General features: G+C 54.3%; 8 protein-coding genes across 8 annotated transcripts; 3 read left to right on the forward strand and 5 right to left on the reverse strand.

Moving 5' to 3' along the window:
* Positions 1-327: 327 nt before the first annotated feature.
* On the forward strand, positions 328-768 carry dpm2-1 (Dolichol phosphate-mannose biosynthesis regulatory protein; the record flags this gene model as incomplete). Its single annotated transcript, XM_032034221.1, has 3 exons — positions 328-330; positions 437-517; positions 583-768. The coding sequence occupies 3 exons, from the start codon at positions 328-330 to the stop codon at positions 766-768; spliced, it is 270 nt and encodes an 89-aa protein (XP_031886565.1).
* Positions 769-1,190: 422 nt separating this feature from the next.
* Positions 1,191-4,751, reverse strand: CGGC5_v007539 (uncharacterized protein; the record flags this gene model as incomplete). Its single annotated transcript, XM_032034222.1, has 3 exons — positions 1,191-4,461; positions 4,580-4,658; positions 4,745-4,751. 3 exons carry the CDS (start codon positions 4,749-4,751, stop codon positions 1,191-1,193), a joined length of 3,357 nt encoding a protein of 1,118 aa, XP_031886570.1.
* Positions 4,752-8,088: 3,337 nt separating this feature from the next.
* On the reverse strand, positions 8,089-8,642 carry CGGC5_v007540 (uncharacterized protein; the record flags this gene model as incomplete). Its single annotated transcript, XM_032034225.1, has 2 exons — positions 8,089-8,366; positions 8,420-8,642. The coding sequence occupies 2 exons, from the start codon at positions 8,640-8,642 to the stop codon at positions 8,089-8,091; spliced, it is 501 nt and encodes a 166-aa protein (XP_031886722.1).
* A 2,604-nt stretch (positions 8,643-11,246) lies between these two features.
* Positions 11,247-12,146, forward strand: CGGC5_v007541 (uncharacterized protein; the record flags this gene model as incomplete). The annotated part of the gene is made up of 1 exon (XM_032034226.1): positions 11,247-12,146. One exon carries the CDS (start codon positions 11,247-11,249, stop codon positions 12,144-12,146), a length of 900 nt encoding a protein of 299 aa, XP_031886721.1.
* An 892-nt stretch (positions 12,147-13,038) lies between these two features.
* CGGC5_v007542 (uncharacterized protein) lies at positions 13,039-14,161 on the forward strand (the record flags this gene model as incomplete). Its single annotated transcript, XM_032034227.1, has 2 exons — positions 13,039-13,055; positions 13,117-14,161. 2 exons carry the CDS (start codon positions 13,039-13,041, stop codon positions 14,159-14,161), a joined length of 1,062 nt encoding a protein of 353 aa, XP_031886720.1.
* Positions 14,162-15,702: 1,541 nt separating this feature from the next.
* Positions 15,703-16,674, reverse strand: CGGC5_v007543 (Flap endonuclease GEN-like protein 1; the record flags this gene model as incomplete). The annotated part of the gene is made up of 3 exons (XM_066151869.1): positions 15,703-16,313; positions 16,445-16,605; positions 16,661-16,674. The coding sequence occupies 3 exons, from the start codon at positions 16,672-16,674 to the stop codon at positions 15,703-15,705; spliced, it is 786 nt and encodes a 261-aa protein (XP_066008656.1).
* A 911-nt stretch (positions 16,675-17,585) lies between these two features.
* Positions 17,586-20,169, reverse strand: ING2 (PHD finger protein ING2; the record flags this gene model as incomplete). Its single annotated transcript, XM_032034229.1, has 3 exons — positions 17,586-17,732; positions 17,785-18,282; positions 18,337-20,169. 3 exons carry the CDS (start codon positions 20,167-20,169, stop codon positions 17,586-17,588), a joined length of 2,478 nt encoding a protein of 825 aa, XP_031886726.1.
* An 801-nt stretch (positions 20,170-20,970) lies between these two features.
* Positions 20,971-21,776, reverse strand: CGGC5_v007545 (uncharacterized protein; the record flags this gene model as incomplete). The annotated part of the gene is made up of 4 exons (XM_032034230.1): positions 20,971-21,097; positions 21,172-21,267; positions 21,328-21,381; positions 21,439-21,776. The coding sequence occupies 4 exons, from the start codon at positions 21,774-21,776 to the stop codon at positions 20,971-20,973; spliced, it is 615 nt and encodes a 204-aa protein (XP_031886725.1).
* Positions 21,777-22,652: the final 876 nt, after the last annotated feature.

A 22,652-nucleotide genomic window follows, 5' to 3' on the forward strand; every position in this document is an offset into this window, starting at 1 on the left:
AGGACGCACGAGCCAGTTGCGGCTGGAGCTTGCCTTCCTGACAGGGGGACCCGCCCAAGCAAGCGTGCGTGGAAGTGCATTGTCAACCGTGGCAGCTCCTCTGTTAGCACAGGTCCAGTCCAGTCCACCAGGCGCGCCCTCATCCCCTGAAATCGCGACGACAATTTTCCCGATCGGCCAGCTAGCTGTTGACCTTTAACCACTTTCCTTCTTCCCCACGATACCTCTCCCATCCGGTTACCTGTCAACTATCTCACCGGCAGCCGCACTCGCAACCCGCCAATTCCTTCCTCACGCTCCTTTACTTCCGTTTTACCAAACACGACAATGGTACGTCGACCCTTCCCAGGAGACCTTGCGTCCCACCTTGCGCAACAAGGGATGCAGCGCAAGATGACTGAGGGACTGTCATGGCTAACTTTTGCTCCTCCTCCAGCTTGGAACACTCGTCGGTCTCGCCATGCTCGTGGCTGCCTCTGTGATCTTCACATACTACTCCATCTGGACCCTGCTCATGGTAGATGCCCTTTCCCCCCATGCTTCCACCAAGACCACAAGGTGCGCTAACACGCCCCGCCACAGCCCTTCGTCGATGACGACCACCCGCTTCAGAACTTCTTCCCTCCTCGCGTCTGGGCCATCCGCATCCCCGTCATCCTCATTCTCGTCGGCTGCGCCGTTGTCGGCTCTTTCTTGGGCACCGTTATGATCCGAAGCAACAGAAAGAAGGCCGCCAAGGCCAAGGCTGCCGCGAAGAAGAAGGCGTAAAGGATCTCAAACATTACAGGACGACTGTCGCGGCTCTTGTAGGGCCGATTTCAATCTATTACAATCGGATGTCTTCCGCTCAAAGCAGTCACAAACATCAAGCGAAGGGTGTTGCGCACTTGTATACAGGAATGGGTATCTAAAGCTGGTTGTATTGGAGAATTGAGCACATGGCCAATCTCGGAGCAGTGCTACCTACTCTGCATATGTTCAAGGACTACTACCCTATGCCAGAGAGAAGAATACCAAAAAAGACCAATAAAGGAGTGAGTGGCACGACCGGCCAAGTATCCGCCCCCATGATCCTAGAGCATCGGCCAGCAAACGTGTTTACATACCGACCCCTCCCCCATCCAGTAATGAAATCATGGCGCGAATGACTGTTGGTCTAACCTGGCTCCAAACGCCCCTTGCATTGTTTCTCAAACTCTCTGATCAGCAAAGTCGAGGACTTCACAATCGTCCTCGAAAAAACCATCCTCATCCTCCGCATGACGAGCTCCACGTCGTCTCCGAGTAGTGACAACAATCTCGTCACCATTCTCCCCACGATGCATGACTCTCTCCATCGAAGACAACGGAAGCGCCCGGTGATCATCCGAGATGTTGAATTCATCTTCTGAAACCGAGTGGTGTCCAACGTCCAGCCGAACCATGTTGAGCGGCTGACCAAACGCCCATGCTTGGGAAGTGTTCGGCTCCACCGGGTTGTATGAGACCTGGGGGCGCTGTTGCCGCTTCTTCTGCTTGGGCGTGGGTCGCTCGTCGAGGTTGGTCTCTGCCATGAGTGCAGCCAGCGAGGGAGTCGGGTTCGAGGCTTGTTCATTGTACTCGAAGAGAGACACACGCCTGTCGGTATGGAAGGGCTGGTAAGGTGCGCTGGATTCTATCTCAGCTTGCGGGATCGATGCCTCGGCGCTCAGATCAGCATGCAGGGGTCTAGCACGAGGGTCCAGAGTCAACGTATTGCCAGCGTCCATCTCTCGATCGGACAAGTCAAGATATTCATCTGAGTCGATGAATTGCCTAACAGCAGGGGCAAATCCATCATCTGGCAGCGCTGGCACCTTGAAGTCCTTGTACCGACTACCTCTTGGCATTCGCTGCTTTGGAGGCGTCGGTGCAGGGCGACGGGTTTTGGATGGGTAAGAGCGGACGAGACCATCGCCCACAACGTAAAGCGTATGGTACTTTCTACCAGTAATCCATACGACGCATGAAGCTGTGGGAAGCCATTGGCTTTGCGGCAGAGACACGCGGTTTTCTCCTGTGTGACGCAGTTGGTTGATGGCAACACCGGTCTTGCCGAGGGAATGGCTAATGCTGGCAGCGATCGCCCTGCCACCAACACTCGCAGAATCGACAAAGTTGCCGTGTGCCACGCCTTGCGCATTCGAGCTGCTCCTACGCGGCCGAGTGATGAGAGGCCTGGCTGCATGATAGGCTGCACCAAAGGCACTAGAAGCAATGGAGACAGCAGAGCTAGGGGCGTCCGACGCGGGAGCTCCATTCTCTTCCGTTGCCTTGCGGCGGCGAGGGGAAGGCCAAGTAAATGCGCTCGATGGCATGTCCAGAAGATGAACAGTTCCTCGTTCAGTGACCATGGCGATTCGCTCTCCATTGGGCTTCGACCATGCAACTTCGACGATTCGGGCCACAGTCATTCGCGAAAACTGGGCGACTTGACGTACTCTCGGGCCCATCGCGCTGTTAGACGCCAGTACCTGAAGTGGGGAAGACTTGGTGTATTGTATGCACATCAGGTCCCAAACGGTTTGCACGTCGCCCTTGCCGCTTGCTGTGAACAGCGACAGGCCCGTCGGCGAGAATGACAAGAAGCTGCATCCGAGAGGATAAGCAAACGTGATCAGAGGATGCAACACGGCCGAAGTTGGCAGACTGTCCAGGTCCAGGATAGAGACAAGACCGGGATCCTTAGTGACCGCCTGGCCCGGCGTACCATGAGTTGGCGGGAACTGAGGCGCATCGTGACGGGGAGGGTAGGAACCAGCCCACTGCTGGGCTGCGAGTGGTGGCGATCTCGGCTGTTGGGGCGGCGTTTGGTTCGCACTTTTGTTCCAGTACGAGTTCCAGGCCTGCAAGCCTTGCTGGCCAACCCATTTCGCACCAGAGATCAATTCCTGCGTGGTCTCGCGCATGATCTTGTTCACCATGCTCTCTGCCATGGGAGAGTCAACTGCGCCGGTAACACCAGGAACCACAGGCGAAGTTACCGAGGCAATGCCGGGAGCCTTGCCAAAGATGGGAACCGGTACGTGTGCGCGAAGGGCGATCTGTGAATTGGCGGCGGGAGGGCAGTAGGCGAGCCACTTGCCGTTGAGCGACAGAATCGGCGTTTGAGGGTTAGGACGCGGCGGTGCGGGCGAATGTCTTCGCTCCGCTTCTTCCGCAACTTCCCCTCTTGGGAGTTGTTGAAGGCTGGTCCAAAGCTTTCCCATGCAACCGAAGCGAACAGGACTGTCGACAACATCCACAATTTGTCGGTAAACCCAGCATTCTCCGCTCACGCCTGAAGCTATGACAATGTTGCCAGCATCGGCCTTGACGGTGAACGCGCCTGTGGGAGGTGGCGCCTTGAAGATTGGGCTCGTCACTGGCGTTGAAAGAGGCACTTTTGGAGCTTGAAGAAGTACGTCAACAAGCTTCCCCGTCTTCAGGGAGTGTAACTCAACGGAAGTCTGGTAGAACTCGATCGCAGGGGTGAACCGCCCAGAGGGCCCTCCTTTCTGGCTGCCGTCCGCTCGGGGGCTGCCAGGAACTTCGCGCTCTTCAGCGATGGTCTCATTTGCAGTTTGAATGGCGATTTCTGGCGATGTCTGTGGAAGAACTGGACCGTGGACAACAACGGCGACCAGAGGGCCAAGCTCAGCCTGGTCATTTGGAGTGGACCAAGGCAGAATCTTTGCGTTGTACACACCACCCCGAAGTCCCTTGAGGCCGGCAACACGGTCGAGGCCGCGTTTGGTCACGGAGTAGACTTCCAGGCCACCCTCGTACCCCGCCAGTGCGACGTTGTCCGATCCCGGAACAAGCTCGGTGTGGGGAGACGGCAGATTGTCGAAGCCAAAATGGTAGCCTTTGTCACCAGCCTTCAAGCCGGCTTTGGAGGCCATGTCGAAATCGATATCCGGGGCGCCATAAAAATGCGGCTGCGGTTGGTGGGGAAGTGGAGGGTGAGAACCAACTCTTGCGTAGGACAACTGCGACTGCATGGAGCTACGGCGAAAGGCTGCAGCTGCAGCCGGTTGATGGTAGGCCTCAAGTGGATACTGGGCATCCATTTGGAAGCTGAGTGGGCGCTTCATATGATTTGGCATGCTGTTGGGAGGGGAGGGCGACGCAGTTTGGGGAGTCAAGGACTGGCGCTGGACAGCCCACCCGTGGTGGAGGCGACCGGAATCCTCGTAGGAGGACGGCTGGGTAGGCGGAGATTCACCCATGAGGCTAATCAAGTTTCCCGGAGAACCAGCAAGGCCTCCTCTTGCCCATTCGTGGTTTGTACTTGCAGCAGTACTCGCGGACACAGACGTCGTGGAGAGGGCATCCAGGGTCGGCGAGATGGTGGGGTGCCCATCGTAGGGTGACGAGCCTTGAGCAATGGGTCTGATGTCGGGGGAATTGACGGGAGGCGACGACGCATCGGAGGGGGGACTCTTGGAAGGACTGCCGTTTCTTTGAAGATGTCAGTGGAAGTTGTCACGACAAAGGTTTTAAGCAAAGATCCAGAACAAGGCAGCAGTGACTCAAAGGTGCTGATGGCGGGGTTCAGGAGAGGGGAGTAAGAACGTACGCAAACTTGCCCGCGGCGAGTTTCGTCACCGCGGCGCTAACTCCACCATCTTTCGCGTTCTTTCTGTCCTTCTTAGAGCCTGTTTTGAGAATATTCATGAGTATGATGTTCGTCTGCTGAACCTGGCGCGTATGCGTCAGAAGCGCGGAGTAGGTCCGAACTTACTCGGCATTCAAGTGGTGTTGCGCCGCAGTTGGAGCAGTTTCCTGCTCCAAGAACCAGCGTTCCCGCAAGGTAGCTCTACCCTTTGAGAGAATACGAGTACTTTGAATGTATGGAGAGTCGTGGAGGATCGCGATAAGAGGTTCGATGGTGGTATGAGGGGTATCGGGTTAAGCGACGGTTGGTTGGGTCTATTAGAGATGACGGAACGCGGCGAGAAAAGCGGCAGATGACCTCGGAGGGTGAAAGTGCCGCAGACGCTGGGATATGCTTCGGTTTGAACGACGGCTCGATATGGCAAATGGAGAAAATAGGCAAGTCGTGCCTCGTATCGTTGGTGAAGGTTGTACGGAAGAAGCAGAAGTGTAAAGAGCGGCGTTCTTTCCAGGCACAGCCAAAATGGAGAGGAAGTAATTACGGTCGCAAGTGAAGAAACAGTCTATAGAAGAAAACAGAAGAGGAAAGACGTGACGGACGTGACAGGACGTGACGTGACGAGTATGTTCACGGGAATGCTGCTATCGTAGTTTGGTTTGGTTGTTGTTGATGAGTCGAAGGGAAGGAGCACGGGGGAAGGAAGTGAGGTCAGTCATGGCGACAGGTAGGTAGGTAGCATAGCAGGTCCCCGGTACGGAGTAGGTAGGTGCTGCATGGTACGTGCTCCCCGCCAGCAGGTCTCCAGCAGGTCAGGCCGGGCCTGGTCAGGTACACCACCATCAAATCACAGGCGCGCCGGGGTCGTCTAAGAATGGGTACAGCGGTACATCGGATGCCGTAATGGAACAGAAGAGGTCAGATAAGATACGGGAAGCCGGACCTTCCTTACACAGCACCTCCCCTCCTACCCTCAGCCCAACTAACCTGCCACTTCCACTTCCACATTGCGACGCAGTACTTCATTTACCCCTCGCGACATCCTTCAGAGTCCACCCGCACTTTCGTCCCTCAGCAGGTCACTGGTGCAGCAGCTGCTCTCCGCGGGAGGGAGCGGGGCGTTTGCGTGCTTTCGCAGCTCGACAACCCGAGGACGGCGCGGTGCCCCCAAGGTGCCACTCACTGAATGCCCCCCTCCAAGCCACCCCTCCACGCCCTCCACTTCAATCAGGACAGCCAGTTGGAGGAACTGGGGCCAGGGTGCAGGGGTGTCAAGCGCAGGCAGCTGGCCAGGATTGGAATGAAAGAGGGTGGGAGGGTGAGGGGTGTTTCCGGGGAGAGGGACATCCAGGGCACTGGTGCTGCGCGCTGATGTTGCTGCTGCTGTTGATGCTGTTTGGCACTGTCCCGCAACTGCAACTGCAAGGCAGGAGGTTCCAGGTGCGAGGTATCTTCTGCCCCTCGAGCATGGCCTCCGGTACATCTCGGCGGCATGTAGCGCAGGGCAGGATGCAGGACGCAGTGCGGATACAGCTACAGATACAGCGCACCAATCTGGAGCCAGCCTTCTTCATCGGACAGGGGGTGGTTGGGACAGGTTGAAGATGATAAAGTCTTCCGAGGTATTCTTTGTGCTAACAATAGCCGCAGAAATACCTGTTTCGATCTCGGGATACTTGGCACTGCAAGCCATTAAGGTACGGCGGTACGTATCCCAGACATCAGCAACAGACACTTCCTGCTTGACACTCAGGTCGACACGCCCAGGGCCTCTCTCTACGCGGTAGAGCAGTCGGGTCTGGCCTGGCCTGGTCTGGTGTCCCGGAGTTCAGTCCAGCCCAGCCATCAACAGGAGCAACAATCGCATTATCTGCGATACGCCTCCAGCAGCTCTTCCAACACGGAACCGCAGATGGGCGGTAGTCCTCTCCTTGTGCGAAATCGAAGACGCAAACATCAAAGTCACATCCGCTTGTCAGAGGGACACGATCCAACGCTACGAATTCAATCTTTGTCTGAGACCCCTCGTCTCGCTCAACACTCACCATCTCTTCTTCCATACACTTCCACCGATTTACCATGTGCCTGACGGTTGGCCTCCCACACCACACCACACTCCTGGTGCTAAGCTGAGCTCTGCATACGCATACAGAGTCTCTTCTGCCGAGGCCGGCGACGGGCAACCCAACCTTGGAATCTCTCTCTGTCTCTCTCACTCTTTCTTAGCAGTCAGGACGCAGGCGGCAACGGCGCCAGGTCTAGTCAGAGCCAACCCAGTCAACCAATACCAAGACCAATGCCGAACTGACACTCCCATTGTCCTTTACTCCTTCCACCTTCTCCCCCTCATCCACCAATCTCGCTCATCAATCTCCGTCAAATCACTACAATCTCACCCTTGTGTCCGGGACCAGCTGCTGACGCCTGGGCTGTGCGTGCCTACACGCGCCTGCGCCCGCGGTGGACGACGGATGATAGTGACGATCCGGGGGTGACCGATGCCATCATTCCGCTTTGGCCTGGTGACGGCGGCGCAGACACGACCTGCTGGACGCTCTCAACCAAGCTTCCCCCGGGACAACAGCACGACGGTTCGTACACTAAAATAACGGTTGCCCGTCTTTCACCTACCGCCAACCTGGAAATTGCCTCGCAACCTCGCTTCTCCATGGCTCTTTACGGTGTGCCGTCGCCCATCCCATTTTACCCCCCCGTCCCCGTCATCGGTCACCCGTCCATCCTGTCGCGCGCCAGCTGTTAAACTGCCACACCCGACACTCTTCTGGCCAGACCGTCCAACTGACAAAGACACCTGACCCCTCGGTGGAGGACGGGGGGCCACCAAGTCAGGTGAACGGGCCACTCATAGCTCTCCCGTGGCCCACGAGAACAACACACCACCACTGACGTAGGTAGGGCTCTCCTGGTACCCCTCCTTATGCCCGCGGGCTCGCATCTCTGAGAACTCCTCGAGCCTCTCAACCCTCACCGTTTCAAGATGAGATGCCGGTTATGAAGTCATCTGTTGGGAAAGCTGAGTTCTGGCTATCGTCGGGTCATTGCCTAAGACAACAGCCCCAATCCAACGAGGCGAAGCGAGGCGAGATGGTGCAGGACGAGGCGACGCGGACGACGCATGGCACGGGGACGCCCGTGGTCGCGACCTCGTCGAAGCGCAAGCGCATGGAGCGGTTTGAGGTCGGAGCTACTACCGGATGAATCCATCGTCATCGATGAGATCAAATTCGATGCGCTCCCGTCCGTCAGCCTGAGAATGGAACACCGGAATGCCATCGTGAAAAGGCGCAGTCAGTGGGTTCGACAAAACACACTTTGCGCCAATTCCCAGCGTCTCGTCCAACATCTGTCTTTCGGCGGATAATGCCATGGACGTACGTCGTCCAATTCTAAATTTGCCTTGACAACTCCCAGCCTCTCGGCTCTACAGTGTCCGAGGTGTCGCATTCGACGCTTCAAAAGTTGGACTCAAAAGGCAGTGGCCCCTCAATCGGGGCCCACTGGTCTAGCCAGACCCGATAATCATCCATTCGCCATTCACCATCGTGCTTCTTCCATGCCGCACTCCCAGCCCAACTAAACACGTTCTCACTTCCATCCAGCCCCTTTCTCCTGACACCACCCTTCAACATGACGTGCACACCCTGTTCGGTTACTGACCCGATTGCGCTCGTGATCCAGTGCTTCCTCGCCGCGACTGAGCCCCACATCTCCGTCCGCAGCTGCCGGAGGTCTTGATCCAAGTGTCAGCTTACGGCTGCAACTCATCACCCGCGTCGTACGTACTCTCGTGCTTCTCGGCCGCCTGCGGTCCAATCTTGACTTTCGCGTCCGGCGTGAAGAACGCCAGCCATTGCTCGTTCAACTCCTTGTTGTCGCTCGTCCGGTAAAAGTCCCTAAGGCGGAGCCGAAGGTCCCGGTCCATAGCCGTCTCGGTCGGCGAGAACGGCTCCAGCCGTGAGTAGCTGTCGTACGGCTCGACGCCTTCTGTCGCTGCGAATTCTCCCATTTTTCGATTTCGTACAGTGAACTTGTTTCTGTTCCTCACTGATAATGTTTCTTCAACGTATGCGAGCACACACCAGCGAGCGGCGGAGGTGTGTGACGTTTATACCCGTCCCAAGTCCCAGTGTTAGTTAAGTCTTCGGCCCGGGCACCTGGTCTGACGACACCCGAAATTCGGAACTGTTATCCGGGAAGGGAGAACATCATGAGAGTCGGAATTCCCGTTGCGACGATGGTGCAATTGCGCGGCTAACGCACAGCAACCTGTCGTCGTCTTCAAAACTACGATGCGATAGTTGGATCGGTAATCAGAGTCGTTGAGATTCCTTCCCATAGATGCGGGCTGAATGCCGCCTTTCGCGGGGTTCCGAGGTTGGGATTGGCGCTGCCCCTCTTAGTATCGCAATTTGCTGCACTGAATATCTCACCAAGAGAGGCTTAGCCTCTAATCTCTCCCCTTGGTGTAGTTGGTTCATCACGTTCGACTGTAATGGTTACATTGTCATCGAAAGGTCTCTAGTTCGATTCTGGAAGGGGAGAACCAAGCTTTTTTTGTCGGTTTTTGCCATTGCATAATTGCGTTCTGGGGCATCTCTGAGATTGTGCATTTCACTGAGAGAGACAGCATTCCAGTGAATTTCTTGGCGCTAGAGGCTCAGCAACGTTACTTTGAGCATTTAACTGGCCCTTCTATTCGCTTTTCACATTTATTTGGATCATGTTGTCGTGGCACATGTGTTATTGCTATTTTCGACGTTTGAATAATTAGATGTTGGCTGCAGACTTGACACGAAGACTCTGCAAAACCTTTGACTTGGAGACCAAAACCTATCCCCCTATATTGACCTCCAGAGGAACCAAGACATTGGAGCGTGAGCAGTGTGGTTCAGTGAGCTTGTGGCAACTGACAAGTTGGTACCAGTCAAACCGCGAAGTTCAGAGGCTTTGGATAGGTATTGGGCGGAACTGCCCGTACAGGCCAGATGTGTGCTGTTGGGGTGGCCAGCTATGCCAGCTCATAATATGTACTCAATGTACCTGCTCGCTATCTGCGAGATGCGGCGGCCGGATATTGGAACGGAGTTCGAATGACCGCCGATAATAGAAGTTCTCATGCTCCGCACGTGGTTGTTGTTTATTATGAAGTTTTCGCTTCTGCGGGCTGCAGCGCGGTGCGAGTGACTGCTGGTGATGGGCGCCCTAGTGCTGGGCATGCTGTTTTTCTTGCTGCTGCAGATGTTAGTGTTGTGTTTGCCGACGGTAACGGGCCGTTACTTGCGCCAACAGTATCCGGGAGCATGCATCGGGCAGGGCGACAAGTACAATTGTCTGTGGTAGCTTGCCCTCTGGGAAGTTGCCGGTGGATGGACCGATGTCATCGTGGTAGCGGTGGATGGGGAAGGCTTGGTCGATATCCTTCAAGTCGTCGTCGCGGAAAGGGAGGATGGAGGCTCAGTCTTGCCATAAATCCCACGGTCTCTGGCCACGCGTTTCTTCATTCCTCAGGTGCTCTCGTGTGGCTATCAGCGCCTTTCCCAAGCGGTTCTCTCCCCAGTGCTTTCGTTGGTTCATGGCATGCTTTGCACTGTATCCGATGCCCCAAACGCGGTCTCGAGATGCCGCATCACACAGCAGGTGGCCATGCGTAGAGAGCAGTTTTCTTGCGAGGTTTGGGTTCTGGCTGGACTTAGCAATGTTGCCTACCTCTATGACTGCGCTCTTGATGGGATCCCAAATCTCGTCGGTGAAGCCTTCTTTGTGGTAGTCTTTCTCGCTTGAGGAGCGATTTAGTGGTGGTGGTGGTGGTGGTGTGTTTTCTTATTAGTTGTAAAAGATGAATGTTCAGAGTATGTACGGCAAGGGTATGGCAAGAGTACGGAGAAGAGAAGTGTGCATCTGCCTGGAAGTTGGGCAATACTCTTATGTTACAATCCGTTCAGAGGACCTCTTAGACGTAACTGTGTTTTACTTGCTGTACATTAAATAGTTAAGCTGAAGATGAACTAGACATCAAGACCAACAAAGGGAACACCTATAAGAACACGCAGAACCTTTGCAACCTTCAGCTTTTGAGAGGTAATTTAGTCACTTCATGACATCAGAACATCACCAGTGACGCATAACAAAAGAATCAACCCGATCTTGAAGTTCTACTCAATGTTAATCCGTCGAAAACCCCTGGCATTTCAGCTTCAGTAATTTGCTTCGGAGGCAAAGGCGGAGACTTCTCCCACGCAGGAACCTTTCGAAGACGACTAACCCAGAAGACAAAATGGTTGCAGTGATGTGTAACAAGGTGCTCGAAAAATTGCATACCTGGAAGCTACATAATCCTATTTAAATGCAGCACTCTCTGCATCATCCTGTCGTTTCCTTTCGATTGTTCATTCTACAATCCCGATTTCGCAGCTCCAGCTTTACACTTTGGTCAACAAATTGACTCTGCCAAGCTACAGCTAAGATGTCTACCAACTCCCTGGTTTCCCTTTAAACCCTCCTCGAGATTGGGTTCTCCCAGGAAAAGGCAGAGCAAATCTGGACAAAGTGGTCAAATTGGCCAGAAGGGCCTGTCAGCCGAGAGACAGACCCTTATGATGGGGGCCTGCAGATGACGTTCGACCACTTCTTTATTGCAGGCCTCAAGAAAGACGACGGAGATGTGTGGGGCGACGACGAAACAGAATGGCGAAACTCACTCACTCGCTACGGCATCAACAGCGACACGCAAGATGCCATTATGGACCCCGAATTCAAACACCTCCGCTTGGCTCAATCTGCACGGTTCTGGGCTAAAGACACCGTCGAGATGCGCTACGCCTGGTTGCAAAGATGCGCAAACAATTCCACGGCACCTCCGTCCCTACAATCGTCAACAGCGAACAACGATGGCCAGGCACCCAACAACATTCTGCCTGAAGTGAGTCGTGGGCCTCCGTACAAACTGAAACTGTACAAAGCTGCAGACTTGGGTCGTGCCCATCGGCTCTTCGACGAGAGCGGAACCTTTGACTGCATCGCGGATCTTCGAAGTCCTGCTCCTTCAGACTTCACTGGACATTCGTCAGCATTCTACTTCAGCCCTGACATCGAGGTCGCCCAACTCGAAGGCGCTTACGCGAAGCGCAGGGCGAGTCGCTCATCAATCGCGCTCATACAGACCACGATACCAGTCGATGAGATTAACAAACTGCCAGATGAAGACGTACTCTCTGGCCTGCACTGGACGGACCTCTTGTGGAAACAACTAGTCTGGTCATCTCGGAGAGGAGAGATTCTATCGGGCGACCTCCGCGAATATCGCGGAGTTACTATCATCGTTGGTACTAAGGCTCGATTGCCGAACGCAGTGTACAGTAAGATGGAATCTCCAACAGATATCAAGAAGGATTGTGTCTACATGGTCACCGAAAAGTTCGAGTCTCCGTCGGCAATTCAGTGGATGTTTTCAGCTGAGGGTGAGGGTTTCTTGAGAGATCACGGCTGCTTCAAAGTCGTTAGCTATTTCTAAGTAGATTTGCCATCTGAGCAGACATCCTTATTATCTTTGGCACCAACTACCTAATTATGCTAGTGCTACATCTTGATGTTTGATCCACTCACAGATACAGGCTTATCTATTCAAGAATGATTACAAAAGAACTCATCACCAAGTATTGAGAAGCTGCACCGGTTACTTCATATGGGTTTGAGCCGTTATAAGATTCATAAGGCTTTGTGCAATCAATTACGCACCTAGTAAGGCCAAGAAAAATACCGAGGACAACAGCGAAGATCAAAATGACAGTCGACTTACATCCTCCATAAGTAACTTGGAATCACCTATGTGTAAGAGATATGTCCAACTCCGCCCGACGCTTCGTAGTATGGATGGCGGAGTCGTCAAGTCAGTATGCGGGTCGAACAATCTTATATAATGGTCAGTTGGTGATCCTGAGACCTTTCCCCCTGTAGATTATGTTCTGCAGCTTCTTCCGCCTGCGCAGCAACAAAGATCTTCTCTTCACCCAGAATAACTGTCAAAAGGCCCTACCACTACGTCATTGATATCGGCCAACGTAATGAAGCGGTGCGATAACGAGATGCATTCCAAATGCCGTAGTTTTAAACTCGTACCACGCAGAGCACATGCCGCATCAGGTTCATTCTTCAACTTGGCAGACCTCAAAGTAATGCAACCACTGAGCTGTTCTTGCATGAGAGCTCCACAGACTGTCTGGGGTTCGATTCGCAGACGGCCCCTGAACATCAACGTCCCACACCGGTGGAGTCCAATAACACAAAGATCTTCATTGGATTAGTGAGGGGTCGCTCGGGTAATAAAAATCTCGTGGCTCCCAGGATTTGAAACGTGGTTCTCCCGGAAGCACCGGCCAAGACCTCGGACATTGACATCGTCAACCATGGCTCAGATTTTTTTGTGAGTTGTTTTCTCATCGCCGTCTCACCGAAGAGATAAGATATTAACCAGTTGTTCACAGTGTTGGCGGTACAGGCCACATCGGCGGCGCTGTGCTTGAACTACTTCTCAAGCAACATGCCGACGCCAAAGTGAAGGTCTTGGTGCGGGATGAGGCAAAGGCAGAGCGTCTGGTCAGCAAGTACCCGCAAGTCAGCTACGTCGTCGGTGACACGGGCAACTTTGAGCTTCTCGAGAAGTGCAGCAAGGAGGCCGACATCGTCATCAACACCTCCCCGGACATCACGCACGACGCGGGCATCAAGGCGATCCTCGCGGGCCTGAAGGCGCGCGAAGGACCCAAGGGATACTATATCCACACTTCGGGCGCTTCTCTCATCTGGGACGAGCCCGCCGGCTCCAAGGACGCCAGCTGGTGGGACGACATCAAGGACATCAAGGACATCCTCGCCTTCAAGGGCGAAGCCCACACGCACGCCGTGACTGACAAGATCGTGCGCGATGCGGCCTCAGACGTCAACGTGGCCATCGTCTCGCCGGGCTTCGTTGGCGGCATGAGCCCTTCCATTGAGCACCCGACCCCGATCACCACGCCCGCCATCTTCCTCACCGCCCGCGCCATGAAGACGGGCTGGCAAATCGCAGAGGGAGAGAACACCCACGCCTGGATCGACGTCTCCGACCTCGCGAGGGTCTTCCTGATCCTCATCGGAAAGGCCATCAACGGCGCGTCCGACTCTGAGCCGTTTGAGCTCTGGGGACCGGAGGCGTACTACTTCGCCACCGGCGAGGACATCTCGTTCGCCAAGTTCATGAAGCACCTCGTGCCCGTCCTTAAGAAACACGACGTTATCGAAACCGAGGAGATCAAGTCGGTTAGCGTGGTCGAGGCCGCGAGAACCAGCATGGGTGGAAGCGACTACGACCCCGACGACACGCCGCCGCCGCCTGACACCTGGGCCATGCACATTGCCATCATGTACGGAATCAACATGCGCGTCAGCGCTTCCAGGATGGAGAAGCTTGGCTGGAAGGCTGAGAAGGGCAGCGTCGTCGACACCTTCCCTGAGGTTGTCACCGAGTTTTTGAAGCGGGAGAAGAAATAGTATAGCTCGCTGTCGTTTCTTGTGAACAATATTTCACGACCTGGCAAGATTGGTGGTTGTTTGTAAAAAGAAAAGTACATGTATGTGTGTGGGGGGCGGATTGCTTTCTATTGCTGCAAGGCAGAAATCTACGCATGTATCTCTAATAGCTTCGCTGCTCACTTAGGCGCTGGGGAGTGTTTTTGCTACAGCGCAGCATTTGATACTGGTTTCAGAAACAAAAAGCTGTTATATCCTTCATTGAAGATCACGGAGTACAACACATCTCGTTGCGTGGAATGTGTGTAATCTTAGTTTCGGTTTCATGCACCCAATCATTTGTGTTAGATTAAGCTACCTATTGAGAGTCAAGTTACTCAGGTGGCGTCGCAACTATCGAGTAAATGAGTGAGTCTAGAATGACGAGAGTTTTACATGAGGCGTGCAAAAATGAACTCAGAACTGCATAATTACCTGGTCATGAAGACAGCCGTAAGTCAGACAGATGCTTTTACCCCGAAATCTCTTACGTTGTGTCTGTTCCAGTCCCTGTGGCCTAAATCTCACTTCTAAAGGAACTTAATACATAACGGTCTTAATTATGTTTAGTACAATCAGAGCGTGAGACTTTCGAGTGAAGCAAATTTTATTTAATCTTCGTTCAGTTGCATAGTTGAGCAAAAGCTAATCTAGTTTGGTCAAACATCTCAGATGAAGTACTTAGCGCGCGATTCAAATCCACTTCCCGTCAATCGTCTAAGTTGATTGGGTTTTCAATACTCCCGCCCTTACCCTGCAACTCCTTTTGTTTTGCCAAAGATGACAACACAGGCGCCGAACCGACATTCCCTGATAGCGGATGTCTGGCGGAATTGGCCGCGGAGTAATGCTTCCTCAGCGTTTTCAAAACTTCGCTGACACCATCTTCTTGGGTCAGGCGAGTCTCTCGTGACACTGACAATTCATTCCTATTCCTTGGTGAGGGAAAGCTCACAGATTCTTCTCTGACTCGATGGGTAGGTTTGAGCGGTGTTGATTTGTCGGCAATGTTTAGTGGCTTGCTTGCCGCTCCAAGAGCACCTGACGGTACTGCCCCTGAGCATATTTCTTGGGATGAAGAGTCGCCTATTAAGTCCACGAAATTGTCGTCGTATAATTTGAATTTTGCCGGGGGGTTGGATGTTGCCGGTCGTTTAGGCAGTGGCGTTACTCGAGCAGAATTCTCCGCCTTCCTCTTTCGCCCGCGCTGCCTTGTCTGGACTTTTGGTAACGCACTTTTCTTGGCTGCGGGTTTGCCATTTCCAGCTGATGCCTTCTCTGGGCCCTTCCGCCATTCCAAGAATTCTTCGTCGGACATTCCCCAGCCGAGAACCGCGTCCAGAATCACAGACTGGACAATTTCAAGACGCTTCCCCACGACGGCGCGGTCAGCCTCTTTTCCAGTCGGAAACCCGTTAAGCACAAGCATTCCCTGAGGACATCTAGCTTCCTCGATGCCTGGAAATATCTGGCGTGGGTCAATATCGACAATACTGGTGACCTTACTCCTCTTGTGCGTGACATTATTGACGAGATCGCGAGCGCCGGGTTCTAGGGCCTGTAACCTCTGGTTCAAGGCAACGGGCGCCAGGTGACGAAACCACCATTTTGATGGTTTGTTGTAGTGAAATCTGTCTCTCATGTTTACCACAACCGTGCAGGCCTTTGGTGTAGTCGCACCCCGCCACCATGGCATACAAAACGATGCCATTCGCTGTAATACGCGTCTTCTGTTCGATATCTCTCAGCCGATACACTTTTGCTTCGTCTTTGCTCTTTTGTTCATTGCTTTTGAGGAGATTTTTGACGAGGACGGTGCACCCAAACATAAGCGTGTCAGAGTCCTCTGACCAAACCGCATCCACTAGGCCTAGCCTCTGCAGGGCAGCGCATTCAGCCTCGGCTTCGCCAGGAGCCTGGCGCCAGGGTATGTGAAGTTTCGTCAAGGTTTCCTTGAAAAAACCGCTGTTCTCTTCCCTGGCCTTGCGTCCTGTAGAATCCTCGGTCTTCTTGTCGCGCTTGACATCTGGCCGTCCTTCACCATCGAACACAAAGATGATCTCGATACCGATGTGCATCAGGGACCAAATGCGGTCGAGCATGTTCAACTCGCGTGGTCTGGCGGGAGGAGTTCCTAGATGAGCAACTGTTAGACGTGCCTCATTTCGGTTTTTGGGCAAGCGTAAGTAGGGATTCAAAAGGGAAGAGCATGGGCAAGGTGGGTGCGTGAGAAATCAAACGCAATAGAGGAGTGTGGCGACGAACTTCTTTTGATCTCCTCGAAGGCTTCAACAGTGATGGCTTTGTAACGCCAGTGCGCTTCGTCTATGGCTATCCGCAGTGGCCGCCTATGCTCCTTAATATGTTCCGCAGCCCATCGTGCTAAGGAAGTGTCGACGCCAGTGTCTTTGATGACCTCCCAGAACCTAGAATGGACAATCGTTGGCACAATTCTGCCCATGCTTCGCAGTTGAAACTTACCCATTGATTCCCATGGTCTGAATGTAGAAGTAGCAAGAAAAGGGCGTCTGACTGGGATGAGTTTCGATGGGACGCGTATCGCGGGCAGCAGCAGCTGGCTTGAGATCGAATCCAAGAGCGGCTAACCGAGGACTTGAATACGTGAAAAGAAAGAGGGAACCGTCTAGAATTGAATCGAAGTGAAAAGAACGAATGCAGCCGCGAAAGGCAGGTCCGTCTAGATCTGCGACGCGAGAAAAGCAATAACGCGCTGCACTCTGAACCTGGAGGGAGAGTTCACAGTTACTTCCAATATAGGCAAAGTGGGTCCCGGCCACAGGAGGTCAACGGAGGTCAACGTGGATGCCCGGAATGGTTGAGACGTGAGAGTTCCATCGATTGACGGGCTGAGTTGTAGTCGATGTAGAGTAGAGGGGAGAGAGAAGGGGAAAATAAATAATCGTAGAGTGGGCGAGAGCGAGGGACACGAGGACAAAGAACGCACTGTGCATCGGCAACAGCAGAAGGCGCGGGTGAAGCATCCCAAGGCAGGTGCCTTTGGTATATAAGAAGGTTCACACCTCCAGCCAGGCAACAGCGGGTGTAGCGGTGGCCGTGAATATGCTGAGTATGGCCCAAATATCAGCTCAGCACGAGTCCACCTTATACAACGCTGGGGTTAGAGGTTCGAATCTCGTTGGGATTCCTTTTTTTCCCACTTCCCCTTTCTTTTACGTCCCCGTTTGCTCGCGTCCTACCTTCAAGGCACCGACAGATGTGTCTGTTCGTCAACCAAATAAAGTACGAGCATTGCAAGAGGGTATACACTAGTAGTACAAGTACAGTCATGACCTGTAGTCATGATGGGTCTCGCGGCCCTGTCCGCCTCAACCCCCGTCAACGCCGTCGCAGTGCCCAATAAATCATACCGTGTCCCCGCGTCATCTTACATCTTGATACCCCTAGCATTCACCTCACCCTTCTCTCCAATGTTCAGACGTACGCGACAATCAGGGCAATACCACTTCGTCGTGCGCGCGGGTATCTGCGCCATGCCGACACACTCCAGGTGGAACCATTCCTTGTCGCAGTTCTAGGCAAGTTGTTAGCTCAAGCGGGTGCTCATGCCAAGCAGCAAGACTTACTTCGTTATCGCACGCAATCATATCCCCGAAGCTAACGCGGTTGCAATCGCAGTACCTCGGCTCGTCGGGGTCAATCGGGTTTCCCTCATCGTCTTCCTCCAACTCAATCTCAATCGGCTGGCCCTTCTCCTTCTTTTGGGTTCGCTTCTTCTTCGGCGCGGCCTTTCGCTTAGATGCGGCACTACTGCCTCCAGCGTTCGTCTTGCTGACGATACCAGGCGCGGGCTTTCTGGTTCTCTTGCTCGGCTGTCTAATCTCTGGCACAGGAGTGTTCCTAGCGGTACTAGTTCTACGGGGTCGCTCGGCGGCCAGTGAGGGCTGTGGTTCTTGACTACTAGCTTTTCCTCGCGAGCTGGGACGACGACTCTCCGGGACGGGTGTGGTGCCTGGCGTCGCCGCCCGGGAGGACGACTGCTTGATAGACGGAGCGGCGGACGATGAGCGGTGTACGAGCGGCAGCTGGGGCTGCGGCACAGATGTAGGAGGATCAACTTGTTGCTGGGTTTTCTTAGCTTCGCCCCTTGTCTCTCTACGTGTTCCGGGGTCACGAACAGGTGGAAGAATTGGTGTTGTTGACTTCTTGGGAGACAGCACCGGCGGTGGAATCGGCGTCTCGGCCGGTGGCTTAGTTACAATGTTCGCCGGGATGGGCGCGGGAGGTGGTCCAGCTTGAACGACAGAGCCAGTTGGCGATGACGCCGGTGCACTTGTGTTGGCAGGTTTTGGCGCAGTATTTGTCCCAGGTGCATGCTCCTGACCTGGCACAGGGATGGGCACCGGCGTAGTCATCTTGGGCGTGGCAGCGGAACCTCCTGGCGTGAGAACCGGTGGCGGAATGGGAGTTTCGGTCAACGGCTGAGAGGCAAGATTGGCTCTCAGATTTGGGAGCGGGACCGGAGTCTCCGTCTTCGTGCGCTTCGGTGCCGGACGTGGCGCTGGCGTCTCGACTACTTCTGGCTTCTCAGCTTCCGCCTCTGGGATGGAGTCTCTTTTCCGCTTGTTGCCATTCGCCTTCGCCCTAGACCTCGAGCTTGACTTGGGCGCTGCTTTTGTCTGCTCGTTATTGGCAACTGACGGTGCGGGTGGCTTGTCGCTAGACATTAAAAGCCGCGCTGCCTCTCTGAACTGCCGGGCGGATTCCTCAGCCTCCTCGGCCGCCTGTTTGGCTAACGACTCCCGCTTCAACTTCTTCGCTTCGTTTAGTTTCATACCCCTGTTGCTCAGCTGAATGTCGTCGGATGCGAGGGCAGCAGCACTTATAGCGCCCTCGGGAATCGGCTTGTTTTCAGATCCAGCATCAGGCGCAAGAGCCGGCGGAACCTGATCAAAGGTTCTGCCTTCATCCTCGGCCTTCTTCTTTGCCTCCTTGTAGGCATCGATACCACGACCAAGTGTCTTTAGCTCTCGCAATATCATAGTATCGCTTGGGTTCCACGTAGCGTTCTTCTTCATGCGCTTCCTGAGCCTGGCAAGCTCCCAGGGCGTCAGCTGCAGCCAGGGGGCATCCGTGCTTCCTATCACGGCATTCTCCGGTGGCGGCTGCAACGCAGCGGCAGGAGTAGCTGGAACAGTGTGGACCTTGGGAGGGCGCGATGCCGGTGCTTTCGGGGTCTTTGGAGGTCTTGCTTTGGGTGTTTTGGCGACCTTGATTCTTGGTGCAGGCGTAGACCGGGTGGGTGGAAGAGATTCCTCGTCGTCGTCGGAGGAGCTCTCGTCGCTATCATCCGAGTAGGCCACAAACTGGTCGTACGGCGGAAGAACCTCACCAGGAACAGTAATCCTAGGAATCCGTGGACGCCGCACCTTCTCCCCATCCCCGGTCCGTATCATCTTGGGTGCTCTGACCATCTGCGGCGACTTGGACGTTGCCACAGGGCTCTTCTGCTCCTCCGCGGGATAGTTCTCCATCATGTTCTTCAACTTCGCCAGGATCGCATTTGCGCGATTGTAATGCCGGTTGACGTTCTCTGACATGCGCACCGCCTCGGCATGCGAGTACACCCTCGAGCTGACAGCATGATTCAGGCTGCTTGAGATATCGGCGCGTAGCTGTGTGGGTGAGGGCCTCTCGTCGGCCGGAAGACTGGGAAGCTTGCCCCAGGTAGAGGTGAGGTTGTGGACGTTGAGGGAGGCCTCGGAGTAGGTCTGGTCGAGCTTGCCGATCAGGGTAAGGGATCGCATCATATCGGAAGGGAGGTACTCGGTGAAGTCGAGAAAGTCGGTGACGGTGGCTTGCGCATCGGGATCGGCGCGCATCTCGAGAGATTCGACGGAGTTGCTGATGGAGCCAAGGGACTGGCGGATGTCGTGCTCGACCGTCGTCTTGTTTTTGGGCGACACATCGACGTTCATGGCGTCTCCGGCGCGCTCCTCGGTGGTGGCCATCTTTGCTGAGCTGAAAATGTCTCTGCGGCCGCTTCTTGGGAGCGTTTATCCCTATGAATGCATTTGTATCGTGAATTGCGGTTGTGGGTGTTGGTTGCGCTGCAATTCGATACTGCGCATACTTTGAGATGTTGTCGGCTGGCGCGTTTACGAGGGGAGTCGCGACCTTGAGCGTCGGCCAGTTTAGCTTGGCAAGCTTCCTGACGCTAGCAGGAAGTAGCGGGGCCCCTGACATCCACTGACAGATCCTTGTTGAGCTGACCTTGACTTGGTCTGTGCTGGCTTTCGGAACATACAACTTCCATATCCGAGCTTCCCATGGCGGCTCGAGCACGGGCCAGGTCAGTATTCCCCCGTCACGGTGGACCTCGCCGAACCAGGTGACTCTCTAGTGCAATGATCAACAATGCCAATCGAGATCGTCATACGCAGCTTTCAACTTCAGAGCTGAAGCCATCCAGCTGGACTCTAAGGCAGACGTATTCTCCTCTTCTCGGAACCACAGGCTCTTGAATATACACAACTTCAATCTCCGGAAGCATCATTCAATGAAGGACACTTCAATTCAACATGTGTCTAAAAATAGCCCATTGAAGAACGCCATTCCCAACGCCGAAAAGCGAGCGGACAAAAGCCTCCCAACGCTACATCATACAAACAATGTTTCCCGCCGGTCATTTCCCATAATTCCAACTCAGCTAGCCCGATTACCTCCCCTGCATCCCACGTCCGTCTCCCAGGACCCCGGGAAGACGCTCGCATGCATGTCTCAGTTACACCACACACATCCCATCCCATGCTTCACCAGCGCGCTTCCTCCTCGCGGCTGATAATCGCACCCCAAATCTTTTCCTCCTCCTCGGCCTGATACCCAGAGTTCTCGCCAATGATGGTGAGGGTGCCATACAACGTCATCTTTTTGCATTTTCTGCACCGCGGCACCGTCAGCATTACGATCACTGTCGTGCTCCACGAAAAAGAAAGGGGGCATCTGTGACTTACAGGAAGCCAATGATCGTCGTGTTGCCATAAATCTCGAGCTCCTTGGCCTCGCATGTGCCGGTAACTCTCAACTTTCCGAAGCCTTTGACCTTGTCACTGGACCATCCTCATTAGCTTCCAATCAGTCAAGTGCTTGAAGCCGGTCGTATTGCTTACCCGACAGACATGTACCCCGCCACATTGATGTTGCCATACGCCTTCATCTTGCCCCTTGCAAATTCATCAGCACGCAAAATTTTCCAAACCCGAATTCTCCGAGGGACTTACTCGCAGGACAGATTTCCGTTGACCTCAATCCCTCCATACGCCTCCACTTTATCCCGGACGTCAAAGTCCCCGTTGAACGTGATATTACCCCCCGACTTCACCGACCCAGCAACCTCGATGGGTCCCTGGAGCGTGATCTCGCCCTCGCTCTTGATGGACTTGGACTTGAGCACCGACTGCTTGGGTGTCCCCGGGTCAGCAGTGGTTGGTGCCGTCGTCGACGAGGAAGCATAGTAGCTGTCCGTCCCCGCCGGTGATGCGTACTGCTCTTCGTAGTTGTGTTCTCGCGTGCTCTCCTGGCCTTTCCTGGACGACTTCTTGGATCTGGAAGAAGACATTGGGAGAATCAATAGACACGCAGCAGCAAATGCAGAATAATGTTGAAAATAATGCTCCGTGAAAGAAGAAGGCGATGCCCATTCTAAACCTCGTCTCTATTCGAGGAGATCCCAAGCTCATATATGGAGATCCCCAAGTCCCCACGCTCCTCAAGAACGCCGTCCTCGAAGAAAAGTCATCGATATCCCACCGACAAACGCCTCAGCCGCATCATACAATCCACAGAGAAGCACGCAAAGCTGAACACTCCAGGTTGCATCCGACGCAATATCACTTTCCTCCCCCCCCCCCCCCGCGAACCCCAGCAAGAGTCAACCTCGACCATTCCCACCTCCGCGCAGAACATGACCGGTCACCACCAGAAGCAAGGGCCCGAGAGCACCAGATAGGCATCCGATCGACCGTCACGCAACGTCGAACAGGTATGCTCACCTGCGCTAAGATGTGCATGTCCCAAGAAATGCAAGGCAAATCATCGTCACCACCATCCCAAGAAACAAACACCATGACCCCGGCTGCACATCACCGCCCTGCGCCGGGCAAATCATCCCGCCCTCACCCACGCCTCCCCAAGCGCGGCAGACGCCGGAGCAAGCATCCATCCCGTTCGTGACCATGACCATGTCCGCGCCCCCATGAACACCTGAACACATTCCTCTCCATAGTCTCAGTTCATCACCAATACCCGGGAAACAGAAACCCTGGGCAGTTCCCTCCCCGGACCCCGGTGGGACCCGCAAAAAGAAAGCCTGACAAGAAACACAGTCCAAGTAACCCGCCTTTCGGTATCAAGCCCTGCGCAAATCATCCCGACCCGAGGAGGGGAGGGCGCAGCCTCGCCTGCACCCTTACAAAGAAAAGCATGCCCAATGTCC

Source organism: Colletotrichum fructicola, assembly GCF_000319635.2.
Source record: "Colletotrichum fructicola Nara gc5 chromosome Unknown KSG_Nara_v1_contig04, whole genome shotgun sequence".
Lineage (NCBI taxonomy): Eukaryota > Fungi > Ascomycota > Sordariomycetes > Glomerellales > Glomerellaceae > Colletotrichum > Colletotrichum fructicola.